We start from the raw sequence: 22,672 nt of genomic DNA, 5'->3' as shown, positions 1-22,672 counted from the left end.
TGCATATGGCTAACCAGTTATCCTAGCACCACTTATTGAATAAGGAGTCCTTTCCCCATTGCTTGTTTTTGTTGACTTTGTCAAAGATCAGCTAGCTGTAAGTGTGTGGCTTTATTTCTGGGTTCTTTAGCCTGTTCCATTGATCTACATGTTTTTGTACCAGTACCATGCTGTTTTGGTTACTGTAGCCTTGTAGGATAGTTTGAATCTGGGTAGTGTGATGCCTCCAGCTTTGTTCTTTTGTGTAGATTTGCTTTGGCTATTCAGGCTCTTTCTTTGGCTCCCTGTGAATTTTGGAATATTTGAATTTGTTTTCTAATTATGTTAAAAATTATATTGATAGTTTGATAGGAATAAATCTTATTTAGTTTTTACAAAAGAATGGGGAGAGTGGTATGGAATACTACTTTGTGACCTTAGAAAACCGAGAGAGCTATGACTGGATGCACTAAGTTCCTACAACCCTTTCATCACAAGAAAAGTAATGAATGGAGTCAAACTACTTTTACCTGTACCCTTCTGGAACTGTTTCCCCACCACTTAGGTGATGTTTTACTGTACACAAAATACATGGGTTCATACAGTTACCCAGCTACCAAATAAGCCATCTCACCTTAATTCTACAGATTCCCATTTTGACAGAGGGCTGTAGCACACATATCTGACGAGAGCACAGCACTGCATCTGATAAGGAATAAGACAGTGGTCTCTGCTTTTTTTTTTTTTTTTTTGGATCAAAGCACAGTTTAGCTCAGAAAATGGGACCACCCTTCATTTTGACAGATACCCACAGTTGCTCCTTCTGAGTCTTCTCTTCCATTTTTTGTCCTCTTTCTGTCCTTTAAATATTGGTGTTCTAGAGTTTCTGTGAAAGTAAGATGGCCACTTCACTCTAATCTCTTTCCTTGTAAAATTTTATATATGTCTATGGTTTCAACCACCATTATATGGCCCCCAAGCTATCTATACTCCAAGCTTCTCTGTTGGGCTCCAGATCTATGCCTGCTACCTAGACATCTCCAATTAAAATTTCAAACTTAACATATGTAAAACATAAATGTTCATCCCCCAGCAGCAAAACAAAAACAAACAAAACTTCTCCTACTGTGTTCCATATCCCAGTGAATAGTACAACTTTTCACCCAATTCCTCAAGATGTCATTCTATACTTCTTCCGCCCCTACATCCAACAGATCAACAATTCTACCCCACAAAGAACTTTTGATTCTTTTCAATGCTCTCCATCTTCAGTTCCACTGCCCTGGGCCAATCCACATTAATCTCTTGCCTGTAATAAAACACCTTTCTAACTAGTCTTCCTTTTCCCAATCCTTTAATATAAATTATTGAACCATAGAAGTCTTACTCTGCCACATACCCTCTACCTTCCTCCACCTCTTCATCAGTCTTATAATAGATTTGTGCTTCCTTTAGCATAAAGTCGAATACCTTATCATGTTAAAATACAGACTTTCATGTTCTACAAATAGTAAATATTAGTCTATAGGTCATAGGAAGATCCGAGGAAACAACTATTTTAAAAAATAATTCAGATGGTTACAATCCAAGTACCTGTAAATCACATTTTGGGGAATATCATTATAAATTCTAGGAGGGTACTGAAAAATATTTGATGAACGAATGAATGTTCCCAGTGTCTATTTTCTAACTTTCCAAAATGTCAATAACCTTACAGCAACCAGCTTCTACATGCTGACTTTAAAGGGAGTAAACATTATTAATTTACTTTTGATACGAAGAGTGTGCCATGTTCATCACAGGTTTTCTTAATGAACTACATTTACAAATGACAACCTCTGATAAAGAGTAACAGATTAAGTTCAGTGTCAATTTTGACCAGATATTAAATCTCACAACTCTCTAAACTTCCTTGATGTTAACTACTGAACTATATAATATCCCAGTACCTTCTGGAGATTCTAAGAGATAATGCACTCTGTGTTTTTATAGAAAAGAAAAGTATTATCTGGAGAAATCAACATAATCAATAAACCAAGGTCATATTTACCACACTGCCTGCTTCTTAGCCTAATGGTAAACTCTGTATCAGATATCTCAAGATTACTTCAAAGTTTTCATTGTCCAAGCTCTAACCCTAACACTTCACAATAGACAACCATTTGAACTGAGGTTCTTAGTCTAGGTTTAGGTTAAATAATTGGTAATCATAACACTTATACCTTAATAATATGCACACACAGTGAAAATGTTTACTAATATAAGAAAAGACATCCTATAGAAACCAAGGAAAAAGGGAAAAAACAGTACAGTAAGTTAGAAAGTGCTAAAATATACATGCCTACTACAACCTTGGTCAATTGTCAGCTACTAGCACATTTCAAAAATTAATTACCTCCTTATGAATTTCAAAATGTTGAAACAAAATATTTTTAACTTAGTTGCAGAAACTGTAAGTATAATCTTTAATTATAATTTAGATCTACAACATTTTTGGGAAAATTACATTAGTTAATGATTCCAAGAAAGCAATGTGTGTGTGTGTGTGTGTATGTGTGTGTGTGTGTGTTTGCATATTTTTTTGGTTCTTAATTCTTTTTGCTATGCTGCTTTTTTTCTCTCAGGCTAATGTCATAACAAATCTACATCACTGACCTGAATAAAAGAAATTAGGAATTTAGGTTTTGCTACTGACTATGCTCACTGATTAGAAATAAAAGTGTATATGCTAAGCTACTAAAAGTAAAACTAAATTTGTTCTTTACTTTTGTTCTTTATTAACAAATTGCTTATGTAAGATATTCATTAGATATCGCCACATCCACTTTGACTTGTAGGTAATACTATGTCTACGTTTTCCCTTCCCATCATAACATTCTTTTTTATTTAGAGTGTCACAGCCAAGTCTCATTGTTCAAGCTATTGCTCCATCCATACTAAACATAAATTCAAACTTTGCCTCCTTACTTATCTTGATTTCCAGTAAAAATAGTATCAACATGGAAATCATTCATTTTGATCATCATGAAGACCAAATTGTTTCTCTCCATAAAATGTATATATATATATATTTTTTTAATTGAGCACCATCTTCCCTAATAGACTTACAATGTGAGTAAAAGGATGTATTTGTATGTGTCTGTGTTACTTGTGTCTATAGGTTATTCAACTTTAATTTTTCCCAGCTGCATCTTTCTTCTCTAGATTTGGACAAATTTCAACAGTACCTGTTGAGTGATCAAATTATCTCCTGGTCCTCAATTAACATCTTCCCTGTATTACACATTATTCATATTTCAGCTATCTGTGTATTGCCTCTCAACTCCAAATCCACCCTTCTTTCATTTCCTGTGTGATACCTGATGGATCCTATAAATACTGCTCCTCTGCCAGCTCACACAATGTCAGGCTTTGTCAATAGAGGGTGCTGGAGGGACACTCCAATGTAGTCAAAAGAGAAGGGAGCTTTTCTTTCTTGGTCTCTTTCTGGGTCACGTGCATTGTCATTTTTTTTGGCACAGCTTCAAAGGACTGACATGCTGTGAGTTTTCAGCCCATGCAGCATATTTCTGTAGACCAGCTTCAGCATATACCCTCACATGTTTCTTCACCACCAGTAGCTGCATGTTCCTGTAGCAGCAGCACCCCTCCAGTGAGGTCAGAATTCACAGATCTTAGGGGGAAAGGGTACTCTTTCAAATCCTCAGTTTCTTCCTGATTCTAGAAGTGGTGACACTGCAACCCTAGAAGTAGATGTTCTGTCTGCATTTGTTAATTCTGTATTGCTTGGAATCTTCTTTTATCCATGTTTTAAAATGAATTTAACTGCCTTTTATTAGTTAATAATTCTTTATATCAGATTTTCCCTATGATGTTCTATGACTGGACTGTGTTTACATAATATGCTCCCATTTGGTAGGTTTGTGATTAACTAGACTTCCTCTAAAACAACTGTTGGCAAGCCTGACTAAATGAGGTAAATAAAGACAGAAATAAAGTAGAAAATCTGACAAGAGCAGAGCAATCTCACAGAAATTTTTTAGGCTAGATGCATTAAGGGAAATGTATTACTAGAGAAAATGTCTAGGGCCTTCAAGATTTTCAAAAACGTACTAAGATGCTGAATATGCATTCCATTTTTGAGAATACATCTATATTTGGGTGTGCATACACACACTCACACACACATGTATTCTGAAATATAAAAAGAAAACTAAAAAATCAAAGTAAGTGATTTTTTCTTTAAATGTTATCAACTGAAATTCCACTCAATGCAACCTATATTGGTAGTATGAGTATATTTTAATGTTTACTATAACTTGTGGTAGAATCCCCCCAAATAAGAAAGCATATCTCGAGTCTGCTAAAAAATTTTAAAGTTCTCGGGTTCAATTTACTGTTGAAACACAACTGCTTTTAGTTCAATTCAGACATAAAGGAGCTAAATGTGTTCCATTGCTAATGACTATATACCTAACAGCGACTACCAATTTTTTGAATATGTTAGTGATCCCAAAGAACCGTCACAACAAGGAGAGGTAGAAAATTAATCTAATCCATTATCGCCACTGGAAAACAAATGACTTTGTCATTTTGGCAAACAAGTATGATGTGAGTTTGTGTAAAATCCCCAAATATCAAACATGTCTTGCTAGAAACATACATGTTTGCATTTATGTATGTATATATGCATATATATATATAGAGAGAGAGAGAGAGAGATGTTTTAGCTAAAATAATTCACTTTGCAAAAAAATAAAGCTAAAATTTCAATGCAGTAACTGCTACTATTGAAATTTACAACATGAAAAAAATCTACAATATTGAAAATGTACTGATATTTGGGAGTCATATCATTTGTCTTTCTGCTTTGGCTGATAATAAGACACAAATTAACCATATGTAAGAGTCATAAATTCTGACTTTACTTGATTTTTGATAGAAGTTAGGTATTTATTTGCACTGTTTCTCTCTAATATTTGGGAGCATTTAAGACAATCTGCACTAAGACAAAGAGTATTTACTAGGACAAAATTATATTTATAGCCAAACAATAACATTTGGAATGCACACTCTTACTAAAAATAAATAGTCTTTGCCATCATTATAAGGATATGTCCACTTAAATTGACCCATGGAAAGAGGCAGATTAATATTTCAGGTCAAAATACACAATAATGCAAGGGGAAAATGAGGGTTATGCTGAAGAATAGGATTTTTTCCTCTTGTACCAGAATTGTACCTAAGACCCAGAATTGAAGGAGAAAAATAAAAGCACTTAAATCATGACATTCCCATTTTAAAGAATTTTAATGGACTGCCAACATTTAATATCAACCACCTCCCCAAGGTGGGGATCACCCCTCAAACACATGGAGCCTTACATGTTCAGCCACCCAGGTCAATAACAGAAAAGGTCTCTGAGGTCAGAGATGTGGCTCTGATGGAATAAACAGCATATTTTTTGCCATAAAAGTGGAATTTATGTTCCCTAATGGAAACTTAGGGAGCTCCTGATAAATTAGCTGGTAATGTTTATGAAAGCCTGCAAAAGTGGAATACTTTTTGTTTTGTTAGTTTATCCAGGTAGAAAATGTCCAAACTTATCCATTTTCCCCCTGACTTATCAAAGAAAGGGAAGAATTTGAGGAGAAATGACACAGTGGCGAATACTGGGCAAAAAGGGACAAGGACTTCTCTAATTCTCGGTGCCTGGGTCATAAGGAAGATGAATGTCTAAAGAATCATGAAGTCCTAGAGAGAAGGATGCCTGAGGGGTGAATGAGCCACAGATTTGGCAGGGAGGTAGCAGGGGACAAGAGACATGCACATCAAAGGAATATAAAGTAAGACAAATGTCAGTTGACGTGCTGGAATCTGACAAGTTATTATGAATGAAAAACTCTTTCATCAAAAATGTCTATTGCAGAGCATTATGGTTAGCAGTAAAAGTGAAGGACTTATCATTAAATTTTTAATGCTTCATCAATAATTCATCTTTGGTGATTCTAGCCCATCAGTACCTAACACATCAAACCAATTTTCCTTGCTTACCTATCTCATTTTATTGTATTCACTCTGTCATGCAGTGGCACGATCACAGCTCACTGCAACCCCGACCTCCTGGGCTCAAGTGATCCTCCCACATCAGCCTTCTGACCACAGGCATGTGCCATCATACCCTGCTATTTTTTATATTTTTTGGTAAACATGGGGTTTCTCTATGTTGCTCAAGCTAATTTCAAACTCCTGGGATCAAGCAGTCCTCCCACCTCGGCCTTCCAAAGTGCTGAAGTTACAGTTGTGAGCCACCACACCAGGCCTGTCTCATTTTAAAGAAAAAATAAATAACACCAGTTCCATAGAATCCAAGAGTGCTAACATTTTAATTTTTTAGGTTGATTTATGTATACCTACTATGTGTGCAGATTGTATGTATGGTATGTATATAAATAGCATAACGAGGCAATCAGTTTGCTCAATATCAATCAGAGGGTTTCGTCGTTGTTGTTGTTGTTTTTAAATGTGTAACACTGACCATGACCTCATTCTGTAAGAAGTCTTTATCTATGAAACTATATTCACTTTCCTTATGGAAGTTTGCAATTCTGCCTTAATTCTCCTAGAAAATTTTTCTTCTTAATACAATTAATTTTATTTAAATAATTGTTTATCACACTGTAGTTCGGTAGACATGTTTTGAAAATGATATAAAATACACAGGACTAATCCAAACACTGAAGTTGGAAATGGAAACCACAGATCCAAACATCTTTAACTATCTATGTATTTGGGTAGATTAAATAGACATGAGACATATACATAATTCTGTAACACTAAAAATGCTACTTTATTTGAAATTATCCCCACTCCCCATTATGTGAAGTAAAAATACTATTTAATGAAAAACTCACCATATCTGTATCTGAGACAGGGCCAAAACTGGTCACGTAGATGTTAGTGAAGACTTCAGTAATGCTGTCTGATATAAGAAAAGAGATTGAATATAGATATTATATAATAAGAGCCACAGGAGAGAGAAGGGTTTGAGTACACGGTATGGTTTGAAAGCTGTATCATAAATTTGGGAGTACTGGATTTTACTTTCTTGTCAACTTTCGCAACCATAATGACTATAATGCTCAGTTATTTCATTGGTTTTCACCATCCTAACTGCAAAATGCATAGAAGTATTATGACATTCTTACTTGGAAACCATACCTGATTAGCACATCCTCATTTATATTGCTCAAAATGAATAGTTTCTTAGGAAACATGATAAGTGAAACAGTTTATAATAAATATGTTACCAGTACTAAAAATAAAGTATGGTATTGTTTGATATAATTCTAAATTTGATGTTTCAACTAAATATTTCAGTATCTCATGATGGTAAAGATTCAATTTACAGACTGTAAATCAGTACATCTTCTCCATACAGCACAAAACAGCTTAGTAATTATAAATAAACATAATTCCAATTAATACAAAAAGCTTTATCATTCAGTGACATAAAAATAAAAAAAAACAGATTACTTTCAAACAAGCTTGGTTTTAAATGTATTTAAGAATATCTGAAATGCTAAGACTGAACTAAATTGGATTCTAAAATTATGTAACATCATAACTGTAATACAATTAACAGAAGTGCTCTATTAACTAGGTAATTTAGATCTTTTATTTTAAATAAGCCAAATGGTGATAGGGAAAAGGTCAAAGAAAAGATTGAAAAACAAAAATCTTTTCACTGCTCTTGTAGTAGAAAAAAAATATCATTAATGTTTATCATCATGAGCGAAATGTCTTATTCATTAGCTATCATGTAAACAATAACATGAATTGTTTTTCGTATTATACTAGACATTAATTTACAACCATCAAAGAGAGAAAACTATGCCTGGGATTTTGTATGCATTAAGGCAAGAATAAAAAATAGAAAGGCTATTGATAAAACAGGGTAGACTTTGAATGCCTACTACATACCAGGTATTCTTTAAAGTACCTGAAATATCATAATCTGCACGTCAAACGTATGTGGTAGATTCTCTGTTATCCCTATGCATGTGTACAACGATTCAAAGAAAGGTAAGCAAACTTGCCAAAGACCCACAGCTAATAAATAGAGTAGATAGTGCAATGATTTATAATCCAAGCAATCTAGTTTCTGAGTACTCAAGCTAAATCAAAGCATCATACCATAGTCAATGGTAAACTTAAAACTAACAGTAGTTTCTTATTAAACGCATGTTTCTATTCACCAGAATACTCCGTGCCAAAGGCATAGTTATAGTGCTCCAAATAAACATGTTCATTACACTTTGTTGTGTATACTATTTCATCCCTAAAACTGTATTTTTGAAGTTCTATTATAAAAGCATTTGAAAATAAATTTATGAAGTAATTTCAGATGCAGTCTACCCCAAAGACCAGCTCAGGAGCAGCTTTCTGGGTATAAAAAGTCCCACAGGGTCCTGAGTTCAGAAGAGTCTCATGTGTAATTTAATGGTCTATTTGTACTTTCTTTAAAAATCTTAATTATTTTTTAAACAAAGTGTCCTGTATTTTCATTTTGGACTGGGCATCACAAATTATGTAGCTGGTCCTGTTCTTGAATTTATATATACTAGAAAGCAATTGTGGAAATGAGAACCAACATTTTTTTTTTCCTTTTACCCACACCAAATTAGTCACACTATTACATTTATTCAATTAGTAACTAGATAAAACTTTGTAATAGCTGTTGACCTAAAATGTTCCAGAGAAGAGAAATTAAAATGTCAAGGTAGCTTTTACCCTAAGAGAAGAAAGTGAAATGATTCTCTTTAGTTTAAGTAGTAGAGTCCAAGAAATTACAAAAATGTGTGAATGTATTGATGCTAATGATATGAATAACATTCTCTATATGCCAAATGACAAGCAAAGGGTAAAGGGGTATCAGTACCTAGTAGCTATAAGGAGGTGTCAGCTAAAACCTGACATGAAAAATAAGGTTAGTCTCAAAACTCTAAGCAGTGAGAGAAACACCTAAGACTCAGAAGATAGATATAAAAAGTTATTTTTAGAAAAAGAAATGGTTTCATGGATTACTGACTTCATAAGCATAGCTACATAATGTATGCATTGGGGAGATATTGTCCTGCTATGGAAGTTCAGAAAAAGGAAAATCAGCAAGCCAAACACTGACAATGAACATCCAATAGTGTCTAAGGGAAAGGTATTCTTAGCAATGAGTTTTCTTTTTTCTTTTTTTCTTTTTTTTAGATTTCAGTATAGATGGATGCACAGAGCTGTAAACAACCAACATGGGCTAATGAAATATTTTAGTGTAATGAGTATAGATATTCGATACATCTAACACAATCTTCTAGAATTCTATGATCAAAACTCAATCTTTGGTTATATTTTGGCTTTCCATAGACAAGGAAAGGGAAGTGAACAAAGGAAAAGGGAAAAGAAAGGAATGGAGGGGAAAGGAGGCTAGGGAGATTATATGAATGTAGGCTATTTCCTGTAGAATACAGGTTATTCTAATCTTGTGACTCTGATTTGTCAAGACATTTTATAGTATCGTCTGCTTACGTTTGTTTTCCCATGTGGATTTGGAACAGGGTGGAATTGTGCTATTAATGCCTGTTACAAATTCTGATCCATTGAAAAGATGTATGTTACAGAGTAAACAAGTGAATTTATAGTCTGGTGGCAACCTGAGTCTCTGTGCATTTTAGGTACCATGATTCACTCTTCAGTCTTGATCATTATTTTTGTTGGTTTGTTTGTTTTTGTTTTTTAGATGGAGTTTCGCTCTTGTTGCCCAGGCTGGAGTGCAGTGGTGTGATCTCAGCTGACTGCAACCTCCGCCTCCAGGGTTCAAGTGATTCTCCTGCCTCAGCCTCTCAAGTAGCTGGGACTATAGGTGCTCACCACCACGCCCAGCTAGTTTTTGTATTTTTAGTAGAGACAGGGTTTCACCATGTTGGCCAGGCTGGTCTCAAACTCCTGAGCTCAAGTGATCCACCCTCCTGGGCCTCCCAAAGCACTAGGATTACAGGCATGTGCCACCGTGCCTGGCCCTGATCACTCTTAGTTGACACACCAATCTGTTCTGACTCAGAGCCTTCAAAATGGCCATTATCTCTCATTTTCTCTTTGGTTAATTGTTACTCTTCATTTAAGTCTCAGTTTAAATGCTCTCTCTTCAGAGTAGGAGTTCATAATCCCCTATAAAGCCCTCTTCTCTCATTTTTGCTCTCTGACACTTTCTTTTTATGGGAACTTTCAACCTTGCCATTTTTTTAATGCCTTAATATATTCTTCTTCCTTTCAGTTTTGTGTTTGGTCTGTCTCCCCATCCAAGATTTTAGCTCCACAAAGAAGGGGACTGCACCATTTCTGTTCACTATTATGTCATGAGTGCTTACTACAATGTATATCACATGTTAAGTGTTGTATGTTTGAACAAATTATTTCTCATTTTAATTAATGTAGAACATCAATCTTTTTCCAAAATATTTCATCAACATTAAAAGTGATCATGCACAGCTGCTGTTAGCTGAGGAAAGGATGCCCGTCATTTGTGAAGGCAGAGCCGAAACTTTCCATTGACAAAGGCAGGTCGAGAGGCTAAGTAATAGGCTTCCAGTGCAGTAACAAAGCTGAGCAAAGGGAAAGAATGTACTTGAAGACAGCACTGATTCACTGCAAACCAAAATTGAAGTCTGAACAGTTAAGCAGCTCCTAGCAGAAATATCCACCATTAGTTACCTCAGAATAATGGTTTGCCAGCTACATAGTTGACATGAGAAATACCAAGAGTAATATGCAAAAGTAAAAGGATATTTTGTATAGATTTCTCCAGAGGCAAAACACAAGGTTGATAACAGGTACTTTAAGAAAAATAAGTAATGCATGTGGCATACCTAGAAGAACGTATAGTCCTTAGAGCAATCATCAAATTCAAGATGGTGAAAAAGGACAAGGAACAGCCTGCAGACATGTACTGAGGAGCACATAATGTATTCCTAATATTTCATTCTTTTAAAATTAATCCTAAACAATTTTGACAAAATCTTAAGAGATGATGGTGGTGGTCATTGTTAATATTACTCTTCTGTGTACTTCTCTGATTTTTTTAAACTGATTCACAAAAAAATAAAAAATGGCCTGAAAGAATATCTAAAATGCACATAAAAATAATTTCAAGAAGGGTTTCATTAATGAAAAATTGCTTTTTGCTCAGAAATGCAGCATAGAATAACAATAAAAACTTCTTTATAAAATCTTTACAAAACTATGAAAGAACAAAATTAATGCTCGATTATGATTTATTTTACAAGATTCACTTAAAATAGATGGTTGGGGATAAAACGTGAGTAAAGCAAAACATCCACCTGTGAAAGATTCACAACATAATAGAAAAAGAATCATTTAAGAAATTGTAATCCAAGAAACGTCTGCTGCAACCAAACCAAAAAGATAGTATCTCAATGCCCATAGAAGCATGTTGGAGAAAAACATGGAGGTTTCACTCTTTTGTAATTTTCAGTGGTCCTGATTCAAGGCAGGGAAACTCCTTTGTGCAAAAGTCAAGTCCCACAAATAGTTAACTTTCACTCATAAACATGGTTAACATGCATGTACAGAGGATGTGATGAGGTTGTAAAGAAAGGCAGAGTTGTATCAAACAGACCTGACATGCCACAATAATATGAATATTGTCTTTATATACATGGCAGCAAGGGATTCACTGAAGGACTTTGAGTTGGAGAATTTTGTGGCTAGGGCTGTTACCAGATATATTTTGTTACATTTATATAGGGCAAGCCAAGACAAAGTAGACTGAAGACAACGTATTCAGTGTGGAACATAATGCCATTGTTAAGACCAAAGAAAAAAAAAATGCGATCAATATTAGGAAATGGTAGAAGTCAAGGGAAAAATTTGTTTGTTTTAAAGTAATATTGCAGGAATAGGCCCTTTGGTTTGACTGTTAGAGGATGTGTGGAGCCTGGAAAGGAGTAGGTTCAGTAAAACTATAAAGGCATAAAACAAATGAAGAGGTTTGGAAAGTAAATGGAGGGTAAGGACATGAAGACAGTAAGTGGAAAATATTCTTTTTAAAAGCTTGTCAAAAAAGATTTTGACAAACACAACAGTGGTTGAACTGTACTAGATAATATAACACACAATAGCAAGCAAACTTTCCAAACAAAAATTTCTAAGATTTGGCAACAGCAAAATCCTATCTTTTTGTAAATAATTGCTGGACATTTGATATGTATATTCTTTGTACCAGATCCTCCTTCTCTTTCTCCTCCACCATAGACACATACATACACACCATTTTAAAACTGATTTTCTGAAGAGAGTGATAATAGTATATATGTAGAGTTGAAAAGAGAATCATAAAAATATTTCTGAAAGTTTTTGTGTGTGTCATATGAAAGAAGAAGTGAACTCATATTGACTATTTATCGTTTGATCTAGTCAGTAATGATGCCATTCTAGGAATGGAAAATAACTCCTCTAGGAAAATGTTCTCCACATCAATGATGTAGAATCCAAGAAAACTAATTATAATTTGATTCACATGCAATGAGCCAGTAAAGTTTCTAAGTACACAATCATCTGCATATTTAGGAAAAAAACCCCAACCTCTTTTATTCTACTCTTACTTTTATTTTAGGTTGCTGCATTAGCCAATCTTCAATAATTATGTTAAGTAATAGTGAAAATAAAAATCATGCATTCATTATTATTTTTAAAAACTTGTCTTTTTAAATTTAAGAATAAATTCAGGGAATAAATTCAATATATCGCTTCCCAAAGTGAGGTATCCACAATAAAAGGGAAGAGAAATATCTGATTCTCTGTGGTCCATATGTGTATCAATTATTTGACTTTTGTAGGCATTTAAGATTGAAAATCTTGGAAAGTTGCAATTTTCCATAAAAAAAGATTCTTTCCTCTCTGTTCCTATCCATAGACTTTTTTCTTGGATTAATTCTCAGGGTATTATTTTCTGTGGCTAATGTCTCCTACCCATTTCTGACCTTCTAGTCTTACTATTTTCTTGGAGTTTGAGAGTGTAAATAGACAGCTACTGAGAAGTAGAAAGATTGGACCAGTTTTCCGATTTAAAGCTACTGCAGTTTCAAAATATAGATCAGGCAGTTAAGACAAGATGAAAGTTTTTTTCCACCATCTATAAGGCTAATCAGGTTTATTGTTGTTTCCTGTTGTTCATTGTAGATGGGTGTATAGGTCTCCACACAACTGAACATAGCAATGAGTAAGTGAGTGAGTGAGTGAATAAAATTGTCATTCTATCTTAAACTACGACCACTCCAAATCTCTCCCTAGCCCTATAGGTTCATTTACTTAATATTGTTTTCTCTTTCTTGTATATATCTACTCATATGGTAGATACATGAGACACATGTGGCCATTTAAATTAAATTTTAATTAAATAAAATTAAATAACATTTAAAATTTTGTTCCTTAGTACACTGGTTATATTTTATCCATATGTGGCTATGTATAGTAACATCCACATAGAGTAGCATAGTAGCTGGATAGAAGAGTTGAACATTTCCATTACCACAGAAAGTTCTGTGAAATAATATTTGTCTATATCCTCCCAATAGAAGTTAAGTTCCATGAAGACTGGGTTTTGTTTGCTCAGAAAAATAAAGCCACAGCACAGAATAGCCCCTGACACAGTATATGTTCTTAGCAAATCTTGGCTAACTAAATAAATTCTTACTCTTAGTTCACAGTCATTTAAAGTAGACATAACCTCTGCTATCATAATGAAGCTTATTATAGCTTAATGAAGAGAGATACTATGCAAAAATCAAATAAATATACAATTGCAGACATGATATATGCTATAAGAGCATACAATAAGGGAACTCCTCCTGGAAATATTTCCTTCACTTCTTCTCCAGGACATCGTAATCACTTTATTTTATTCCAACCTTACTGGTTACTTTTCCCCTAAATCCTTCACTCACTCCTAACTCCTAACCTAATAATAATGGAATGCCTCAAATTTCAGCTTTTGGTGTTCTGTATTTACACTTCTTTGATGATTTATTTCATGTAGTCAAGGACTTCTAAATTTCTATTTGCAGCCTAGAACTTTCTTCCAAAATACAGACTTCTATATATAACTGTTTACTTGGCATCTCCACTTGGCTGCCTAATAGAGTTTTTAAACTTATCATGTCTCAAACAAAACTAATTTTCCTCTCCAAAATCACGGCACTTACAGCCTTCCCTATTGTATTTTATTTATTCTAACTCTTAGGTCACAATTACTGGTTTTATTCACAGCTTCTCTCTTTTCAACAGTAAATCTCCTCTCAAAGATAGGTATAATCCAAAGACTTATTACCTCTTCCGTTGTTATGACTCTTAAAGCTACCATCATCTGTCTCTGGGAATACTGCTTGCACTCATTCACCCCTAAAGCCTCTTTTTTTAAAAAATAAACTAATAGATTTATTCAGATATAATGTATATAATATGAAATATACCCTTCTAATACAATTTAGTGGATTTTGGTATCATCACAAAGTTATGCCATATTACTCTCTAAACTTAAAACATTTTTATTACCACAAACAAATCCCGTATCCATTTGCAGTCTTTCCCCATTCTCCCTTCTCGCAAGCTCTGGCAACTACTAATTCAGTTTCTGTTTCTATGGATCTGCCTATTTTGAAATTTTTATTATAAATTAAATCCCTTCTATTCTATTCTATTCTATTCTATTCTATTCTATTCCATTCCAAATTTGTAAAATTTTTTGTCATGAATGAGTGTTGGATTTTGTCAAATTATTGTTTTGCACCTATGCAGATGATTATGAAGCGTTTGCCCTTTTTCTGTGATATTGTTTATTATAGCAATGCATTTTTATGTGTTAAAGTAACTTTGCATTCCTGGCATAAATATAACTTGGTTCAGTGTATATTTTTTTACATGTTGCTGAATTTAATTTGCTAGTATTTTGTAGATACATCTTTCAGTTTATCTTTTTATTTTGTTGAGCTTCCTGGATGTACAGAATAATGTTTCTCACCAATTGGGGAACTTCCCAGCCATTATTTCTTTAAATATTCTTTCTGTCCTTTCTTTCCTTTCCTTCTAGAAATTCTATTATGCAAATGTTGGTATGTTTTATGTGTTCTCTAGATCTTTATGGCTGTATACCTTTCTTCTTGTGTTTTTTTTTTCTTCTGTTCCTTGGAATGAATAATATCTCAATTAACCTTTTTCAGATTTATTGATTCTTCTGACTGTACCAATTTGTTACTGAATCCCTCTAGCAAAGGTTTTATTTCAGTTGGTTTTTATATCCTGGGTTTCTATGAGATCCTTTAAAAAATATTTGATGTCTATCACTTTGTCATTATTCTCTTTCAGTGAGATATTGTTTTTATACTTTTCATTTATTCTTTAGACATTGGTTCCTTTAGTTCATTGAAAAGATCATTTAAACTTGTTGACTAGTAATTATGATATCTAAGTTTCCTGAAGGACAACTTACATTGACTCCTGTTTTTTCTGTATATGGAGCATATTTTCCTGCTTTTATTCATGGGTCATAGTTTTCTGTTGAAAATTTAAAACTTTAAATACTATATGATAACTCTAAAGATAAGGAATTCTTCCACTCTTCCAGGTGTGTGTGTATGTACGTGTGCATGTGCGTGTGTCTATATGTGTTGCTGTTTGTTTCTGTTGCTATTTTTTTGTTTAGTGACTTTATAGGACTATTTCTGTAAAGCCTGTATTCTTTGTCTGTTGCAGCCATTGAAGTCTCTGCTCAATTAGCTTAGTGTCCAGCAAATAATAGCATAGTGATTTTCTTAAATGCTTTGAACCAATAAGTTTCCCAGCCTTTGCACAAAGGTTCTGTGGGGTGAAAGGACTAGGGGGAATTAATGTCTTTAACACTCCAGCACACAGTTTACAACTCTGCCTTAGCCTTCACTTCCTGCTTTTGCAGAATCTCAAGGCCATCTGACATTAAAGATTAAGGCCATTTTAAGTCATTCTCAGGCACTTCTGCAAGGCTTTTTAGATTCCCAGGAATAGGTTTGAGGTTGTAAAGCCCCCTATTGTCATCTCAGTGCTCAGTTTTTCTTTAGATTTTGCCCAGCTTCTGGTTAGCCCCAGCTTATATCTCTGTTAAAATTACTGTGACATTAAACAATACCTGCTAATTGTTTTCATCAAATGCCCTGGAAATAGAGCTGTCCACAAGAGCAAGCTAAGTCAAGTCCTATAAAGATGAGCCCTGAGAGTGGACAGACAGGTCAAATACTGACAGTTTGCTGGTGATGGGACTTTTGGGGAAGCTCCAACCCAATGCTGTCAAATCCAATGGCTGCTACACTGCCACTTTTCACAATTAACAGAGTTGTAAGACTTGATTTTCAAGCTGAGCATGGAGAATACAGAAAAGAAGATGAAACAATGAAAGTTAAAATGACACAAAGCTCAATGTGTTTAACAAGCTTCAGACATTTTTCTTGTAAATGCTCCTCAAATTGTTGCAAGACTTTGGTTAATTTCAAGAGTACTGAAAAGGTTGATTATATAATTTCTGCCACTGTTCTTGTTGATTTTATGGAGGAGCAGACTTTTGGAGGTCCTTACTTTTCCATTCCATAAGTATTTTTCCACAGTCTCTTCTTAAATCTGAAATCAGATTGTGCCAATTCTCTTCACAAAACTCCTGAATGCCTCTATATCTCACTCCAAGTATTAAAAGCTGTGGCCTTATATTCATGTCCCACACAACACTTCATAACCACAGCTTGTTACTTTGTTTCTTCTCTGCTATTGCCCTCACTAACTGCTGCCTCGCTGATCTCTTGACTGTTCATCAAACATGCCTGATATTTCACAGACATTTTCTTCTGCCTAATAGGCCCTTGTCACAGATGCATAGCTTACTCTCTCACCTTACAGTTTTATTTTATTTTTAGAGAAAAGGTCTTACTCTGGTGCGTAGGCTGGAGTGCAGTGGTATGATCACAACATCATAGCTCGCTGCAGTCTCCAAATCCTGGGCTCAAGTGAGCCTCCCATCTCAACCTCCTGGGTAGCTGGGACTACAGGTGCACACCACCACACCTAGCTAATTTTTATTTATTTATTTTATTTTAGAAACAGGGACTGGCTTTTTTGCCCAAGCTGGACTTGAACTCCCGGCTTCAAGTAATCCTCCCACCTTGGCCTCCAAAAGTGCTGAGATTACAGGTATAAGCCACAGAGCCCTGGCTGTTTACTCATGTTTAGCAAATATTTATATAGGGTTGACTACATGTCTGACACTTTCTAAGCATTTTAAAAATATTAACTTATTTAAGACTTTGCTGAAAGATTACTTTCTTCCAATAAGACCGAAATGGACATTGTAATTCAAATTTCACCATCTCTCTATCCCCAATACTTTAGATCTCCCTTAACTTGCCCTGTTTTTCCCTACTTTTTCCACAATAACTTTAATTTTCAACATTTCCTATAATTTTCTTACATATTACATACATATTTTAAAATAAAAACTCTAATAAAACAAAGATAGTTTTTTCTACTGATATTTTCCAAGAACACATAACAATTCTGGAATGCAGTAGGCTCTGAATAAATATTTGTTGAGGGAACCAACCATTTAGCCTGACTCAATCTGGGGTAGAGGAAGGGTAGGATTCCTTAAACAAATTATATTTCAGTGATATAAAATGATGCATTATAAAGATCTTTTAAAAATGTGTAAGCTTGAGTGAGACACATAAGAGAATATTAGGCCTAACCCGGCATAGGGGAAACTGCAGATTCAAAGATAGTGATATAAAATATAGATGGATCTCATGAGGAAATGAAAAAAAGTACAGAAAGAGAACAGAAAGGGAGTAGAAGCATGGTACAAGGTGAATCTGAAGAAACAGGCACAGCTAACATGCACGCTTTGTAATTGTGTGATCTTGGACAACAAGTTTGATCTGTATAATATGTATAATTTAACACAGATAAAAACTATACCTACCTTATGGTCTTGTTATAAAGATTAAATGAGTTACTTTATAAAATCACTTATAGCTGACACATACAAGGTAATATAAAAGATTTTGCCATCTATGTATATCTGTATTTAATTGGGGAGTTCCAGGCTGTGAATGCATACTCCAGAGTCCATGGTTCCACTGAATAGTAACTGGGCAACTTAGTTAACCTCTGTGCACCTAAGTTTCTTTATCTCTAAAGCAAGAAAAGTAAAAGAAGCCACCTCACTGGGTTCCTGTGAGGATTAAGGCTTGAAAGGAGTATAGAACAATGCCAGATAATAATGTTCCATAATGCTAGCTATTATTAGCATTACTATTATAATTGGAGTCCAAAAAGTAAATGAATATACCTAATATTGAAATACATACCCAGAAATAAAAAAGGATGCAATCCCAACATTTAAACAGTTTATAAATGAAAGGAGGCCAGAAAATTAGGCTAGAAAATAGCATACAGAGAGATAGTGAAATCAAAAGTAGAGGAGAATACAGTATCTCAAAGACTACAGATGGGTGCTACAAAGGCAATTCACATTCCTAGGAAGGAAACAGTGATGTACAGTTGACGCTGCTGAGAGATCCAGTGGTCTGAGGCCTGGAATATTTGCTGGGTTTAGAGATCTTAAAGTCACTAGTGGAGTAAAGAATGTGCAGAAGCCAACATGGTGTGAGAGATATTAGAGAAGAGGGAAAGACTAAAGAGATGTTAAACAAGCCTTGAGAAGTTTGACTGTGAAGGGTAAGAGAACTCTAGCAAAAGGGCAAGGTGTAGGAAAAGAGACAGCTTTTTGTTTTGCTTGTTTAAGGCAGAAGATAGTTGAACATATGGCAAGGCAGATGGGAAAGACTGAGGTTGAAAGGGAGAAACTGAATATACAGGAGAGAGAAAAGATCAATGACAGAGTAAAATTTTCTAGCATGTAGCCAGGACATTAACTAAAAGGGATTGGCAACTAATACACGGAGGGAGGAGGGAAGACAGAACATCCTTGATTTTATCAGGAAAGAGTAAGGAGCGTATTTAAACAAATGGAAATAGATTTTTAAATCTAGTGTTAAGAAAGTTGAAGATGTTCCTGGAGATAAATTTCTAGTTAGCTGCCAAATATATGTACATCATTCTTATAACAAATAATGATTCTAGGTCAAAAGTTTTATAGTTTAGGCAATCCTATTAATAAAATATGAAATATTATATATCCATATGATATGGGTTGGCTCTGTGTCCCCACCCAAATCTCATCCTGAATTGTAATCCCCATAATCCCCACGTGTCAAGGGTGGGACCTAGTGGGAGGCAATTTCAGCGTGGAAGTGGTTTCCCCTATGCTGTTCTCATGATAGTGAGTGAGTTCTCACGAGATCCAATGGTTTTATAAGTGGCTCTTCCCCCTTGGCTTGTTTGCACTCTCACCTGCTACCACGTAAGATGTGCCTCTTCCCCTTCTGCTATGATTGTAAGTTTCCTGAGGCCTCCCCAGCCGTGTGGAACTGTGAGTCAATTAAAGCTCTGTTCTTTATAAACTACCAAGTCTTGACATGTCTTCAAAGCAGTGTGAAAATGGACTAATACACCACGTAAGACCAATTTAGTATTTAGTGTCAGCTCCTTGTTCATATTCCCTTGACAATTACAATTCTTATACATACAATGGCATTCTACTGCAGCTGTGATGCTCTGACTGAGGGTTTTCTCTGGTGGTGAGGGTAGCCTGGAAGTGTACAGAGTTTATGTTCTTGAGAGCAACTAGCAGTCAGTGACTAATGGAAGATGGAAGAAGTGTAACTCAGCTTTCTCTCCCTGTAAGTAGAGACAACTCTAAGGCATGTTCCACGTTACTCCCCAAGAGTCCACAGTGGTACTAAACCACAGTTGTCCTGAGCAGTAAGCTGCTCATTAGGATACCTTGCACTGGCTTTCTTTCCTTACTTGCTCACTTTGCCACTCCCTCTTCTAGGCCCTCCTGATATCATTTCCCAAACAAATCCGTGTTTTAGAGTCTGCTTCTGGGGAAAATGAGAGGCAACTACAAACATCATTTGCTTACCTTAAGAAGGAAAAATGACAATAGTTACAGACACAAGAGAAATATCAATTATATCCACTGGTGCTAACCATCCAAGCAATAAGTTATACTGTCTTCATTCTTGTTATTTAGATATTAAGAGCTATATCAGTAAAGACATGAATGTACAATACTGAGAGTAAATCAGGCTGTAGATGACACTCCTTCAACATCACGATGCTAATAATTTTGCCCATCTTGTATCATAACTAGAATGTCATGCACACATTTTAAGATGAGTTAGTCATTGCTGTGCTTTGACTTATGCTCTCAGCAACAACAAAGACATTTTGCTTTCTGGGATGACTCCCATAACACCTACATGTGCCACTTGTCATCCATCAATTGAATTAAAGTCAACAAATACTTATTAAGCGACTTCTGTGTATATGGTACCTAGTGTTCTCTAGTAAAAGTTAAAAACATTAAATTAGGTAATAAAATTGTCTCCATTCTACCACTAAGGAACTCTTGCCCGTTAACTAGTATCCTACTACCAGTGGGCAGACAACATACATTTGATAAAAAGGATGACTCAAACAATACAGTACTGTATTTGGATGGTCAACAAAGGATCCATAAAGGCAGGAAGAGTTAAGAAAAATAATAAAGGGCATGTATTTTGTTTATTATAGTTCTAAGTTTTGTCTTTGATAAATTGTAATGATTTGGAAAAGTGAAATATAAACTCATGTTTAATATATTACATGCTCTCTTAGTGTGAGATTCCTGGTGCTTTTAAAACGTGTTGCATATTTACGTATTATATTTGTTGTTGTAGTTTTCTTTTACTACATTTGCTTTTACCAAATAATTACATTACATTTATTTTTAAAGTATAGACTATTTGGGAATCCTGAACAAGAATGCCTTGTTCTTGTGGTATGTGCACAATTACCACTTCTATTCAACAGTACTAGAAGTCCTAACCAGAGCAATTAAGGAAGATCTTTAAAAAAGAAAAGACATCCAAGTAGGAAAAGAAGAAGTGAAATTTTCTCTGTTCACTGACAATATGACCTTATATATAGAAGGCCATAAATAATACATCAAAAAAAACTGTCAGAACTGATAAATAAATTAAAGTTGCAAACTACAAAATTAACCTACAAAATCAGTAGCATTTCTATACACTAACAATGAAGAATCTGAATCCTATTTAGAATAGCATAAAAATGCTTAGAAGTAAATTTAACCAAGGAGTTAAAAGACCAATGAGAACTATAAAATATTGTTGAAATAAATTGAAAATGACACATATATGAAAAGATACCTTATGTTCATGAGTTGGAAAATTTAATATTGTCAAAATATCCATGCCATCAAAAGTGATCTACAGATTCAATGCAATTCCTATCAAATGTTCAATGTTGTTCTTCACAGAAATAGAAAAAAAAAATCTTAAAATTTGAATAAAATGACAAAATACCTTGAATAGCAAAAGCAATTTTAAGCAAAAGAAAGAAAACTGGAGACATCACACTACCTGACTTCAAAATACATTATAAAGTTGTAGTAATCAAGACAGCATAGTACTGGCTTAAAACTACACATATCAACCAATGGAATAGGATAGAAAGCACAGAAATAAACCCACATATCCACCGTCAATTGATTTTGAACAAAGGTTTCAAGAACACACTTTGGGGAAAGGACAGACTCCTCAATAAACGAGGAGTCTTGGAAAAACTGGCTATCCACTTGCAGAAGAATGATATTGGACCCTTATCTTATCCCTGATACAGGACTCAAGCCACAACTGATTAAAGACTTAAATATAATACTCTAAATTATCAAACTACCAGATAAAAACATAAGGGAAAGCTACACAATATTGGTCTGGGCCATGATTTGTTAGATATGACGCAGAAGCACAGTCAACAAAAGCAAAAATAAACAAATAGAATTGTTTCAAACTAAAAAAAATTTGCACTGCAAGGGAAACAATTAATAGATGGAACAGAAAAAAACACAGACTGGGAGAAAATATTTACAAATCATAAGTCAGATAAGAAGCTCATATCTACACTACAAAAGAAACTCAAACTACCCAATAATAGGAACACAATTCTGTTTAAAAGGGGGTGGCAAAAGACCCGAATAGATGCTTTCCAAAACAAGTATACAAATGGTTAACAGATATATTTGAAAAATGCTGTACATAACTAATCATCAGGAAATTCAAATTAAATCCATAATGAGATATCACCTCACACCTGTTAAAATGCCTATCATCAAAAATATAAAAGATAACAAGAAGTGATGAAGATGTAGAGAAAAAGGAACCCTTGTACACTATTTCTAGGAAAGTAAATTAGTACAGTCATTAAGGAAGACAGTATGGGGGTTACTCAAAAAACTACAAACAGAATGATCATATGATCCAGCAACTGCACTTTTAAGTATACCCAAAGAAACTGAAATCAGCATGTTGAAGAGATATTTGTACCCCATGTTTACTGCAGCACTATTCATAATAGCCAACATAAGGAAACAACCTAAATGTGCACCAATGGAGACTTAATTTTTTTTTTTTTTTTTTTTTTT

The 22,672-nt window shown here is 34.6% G+C and overlaps 1 protein-coding gene across 4 annotated transcripts in view; it reads right to left on the bottom strand.

Moving 5' to 3' along the window:
• GABRA2 (gamma-aminobutyric acid (GABA) A receptor, alpha 2) overlaps positions 1-22,672 on the bottom strand; it is a 155,507-nt gene that overhangs the window by 81,409 nt on the left and 51,426 nt on the right. For 2 of the 4 annotated variants that reach the window (XM_011927342.1, XM_011927344.1), the window contains exon 4: positions 6,894-6,961. The exons of the other annotated variants lie outside the window; for them this stretch is intronic. In XM_011927342.1, coding sequence (XP_011782732.1) covers positions 6,894-6,961 — 68 coding nt within the window. The remainder of the gene's footprint in view (positions 1-6,893; positions 6,962-22,672) is intronic. 4 annotated transcript variants of the gene reach the window in all.

Source organism: Colobus angolensis, unplaced genomic scaffold (genome assembly GCF_000951035.1).
Source record: "Colobus angolensis palliatus isolate OR3802 unplaced genomic scaffold, Cang.pa_1.0 Scaffold71, whole genome shotgun sequence".
Lineage (NCBI taxonomy): Eukaryota > Metazoa > Chordata > Mammalia > Primates > Cercopithecidae > Colobus > Colobus angolensis.
Note: the sequence above shows the minus strand (reverse complement) of the source record. Positions and strands in the feature narration are given on the sequence as shown.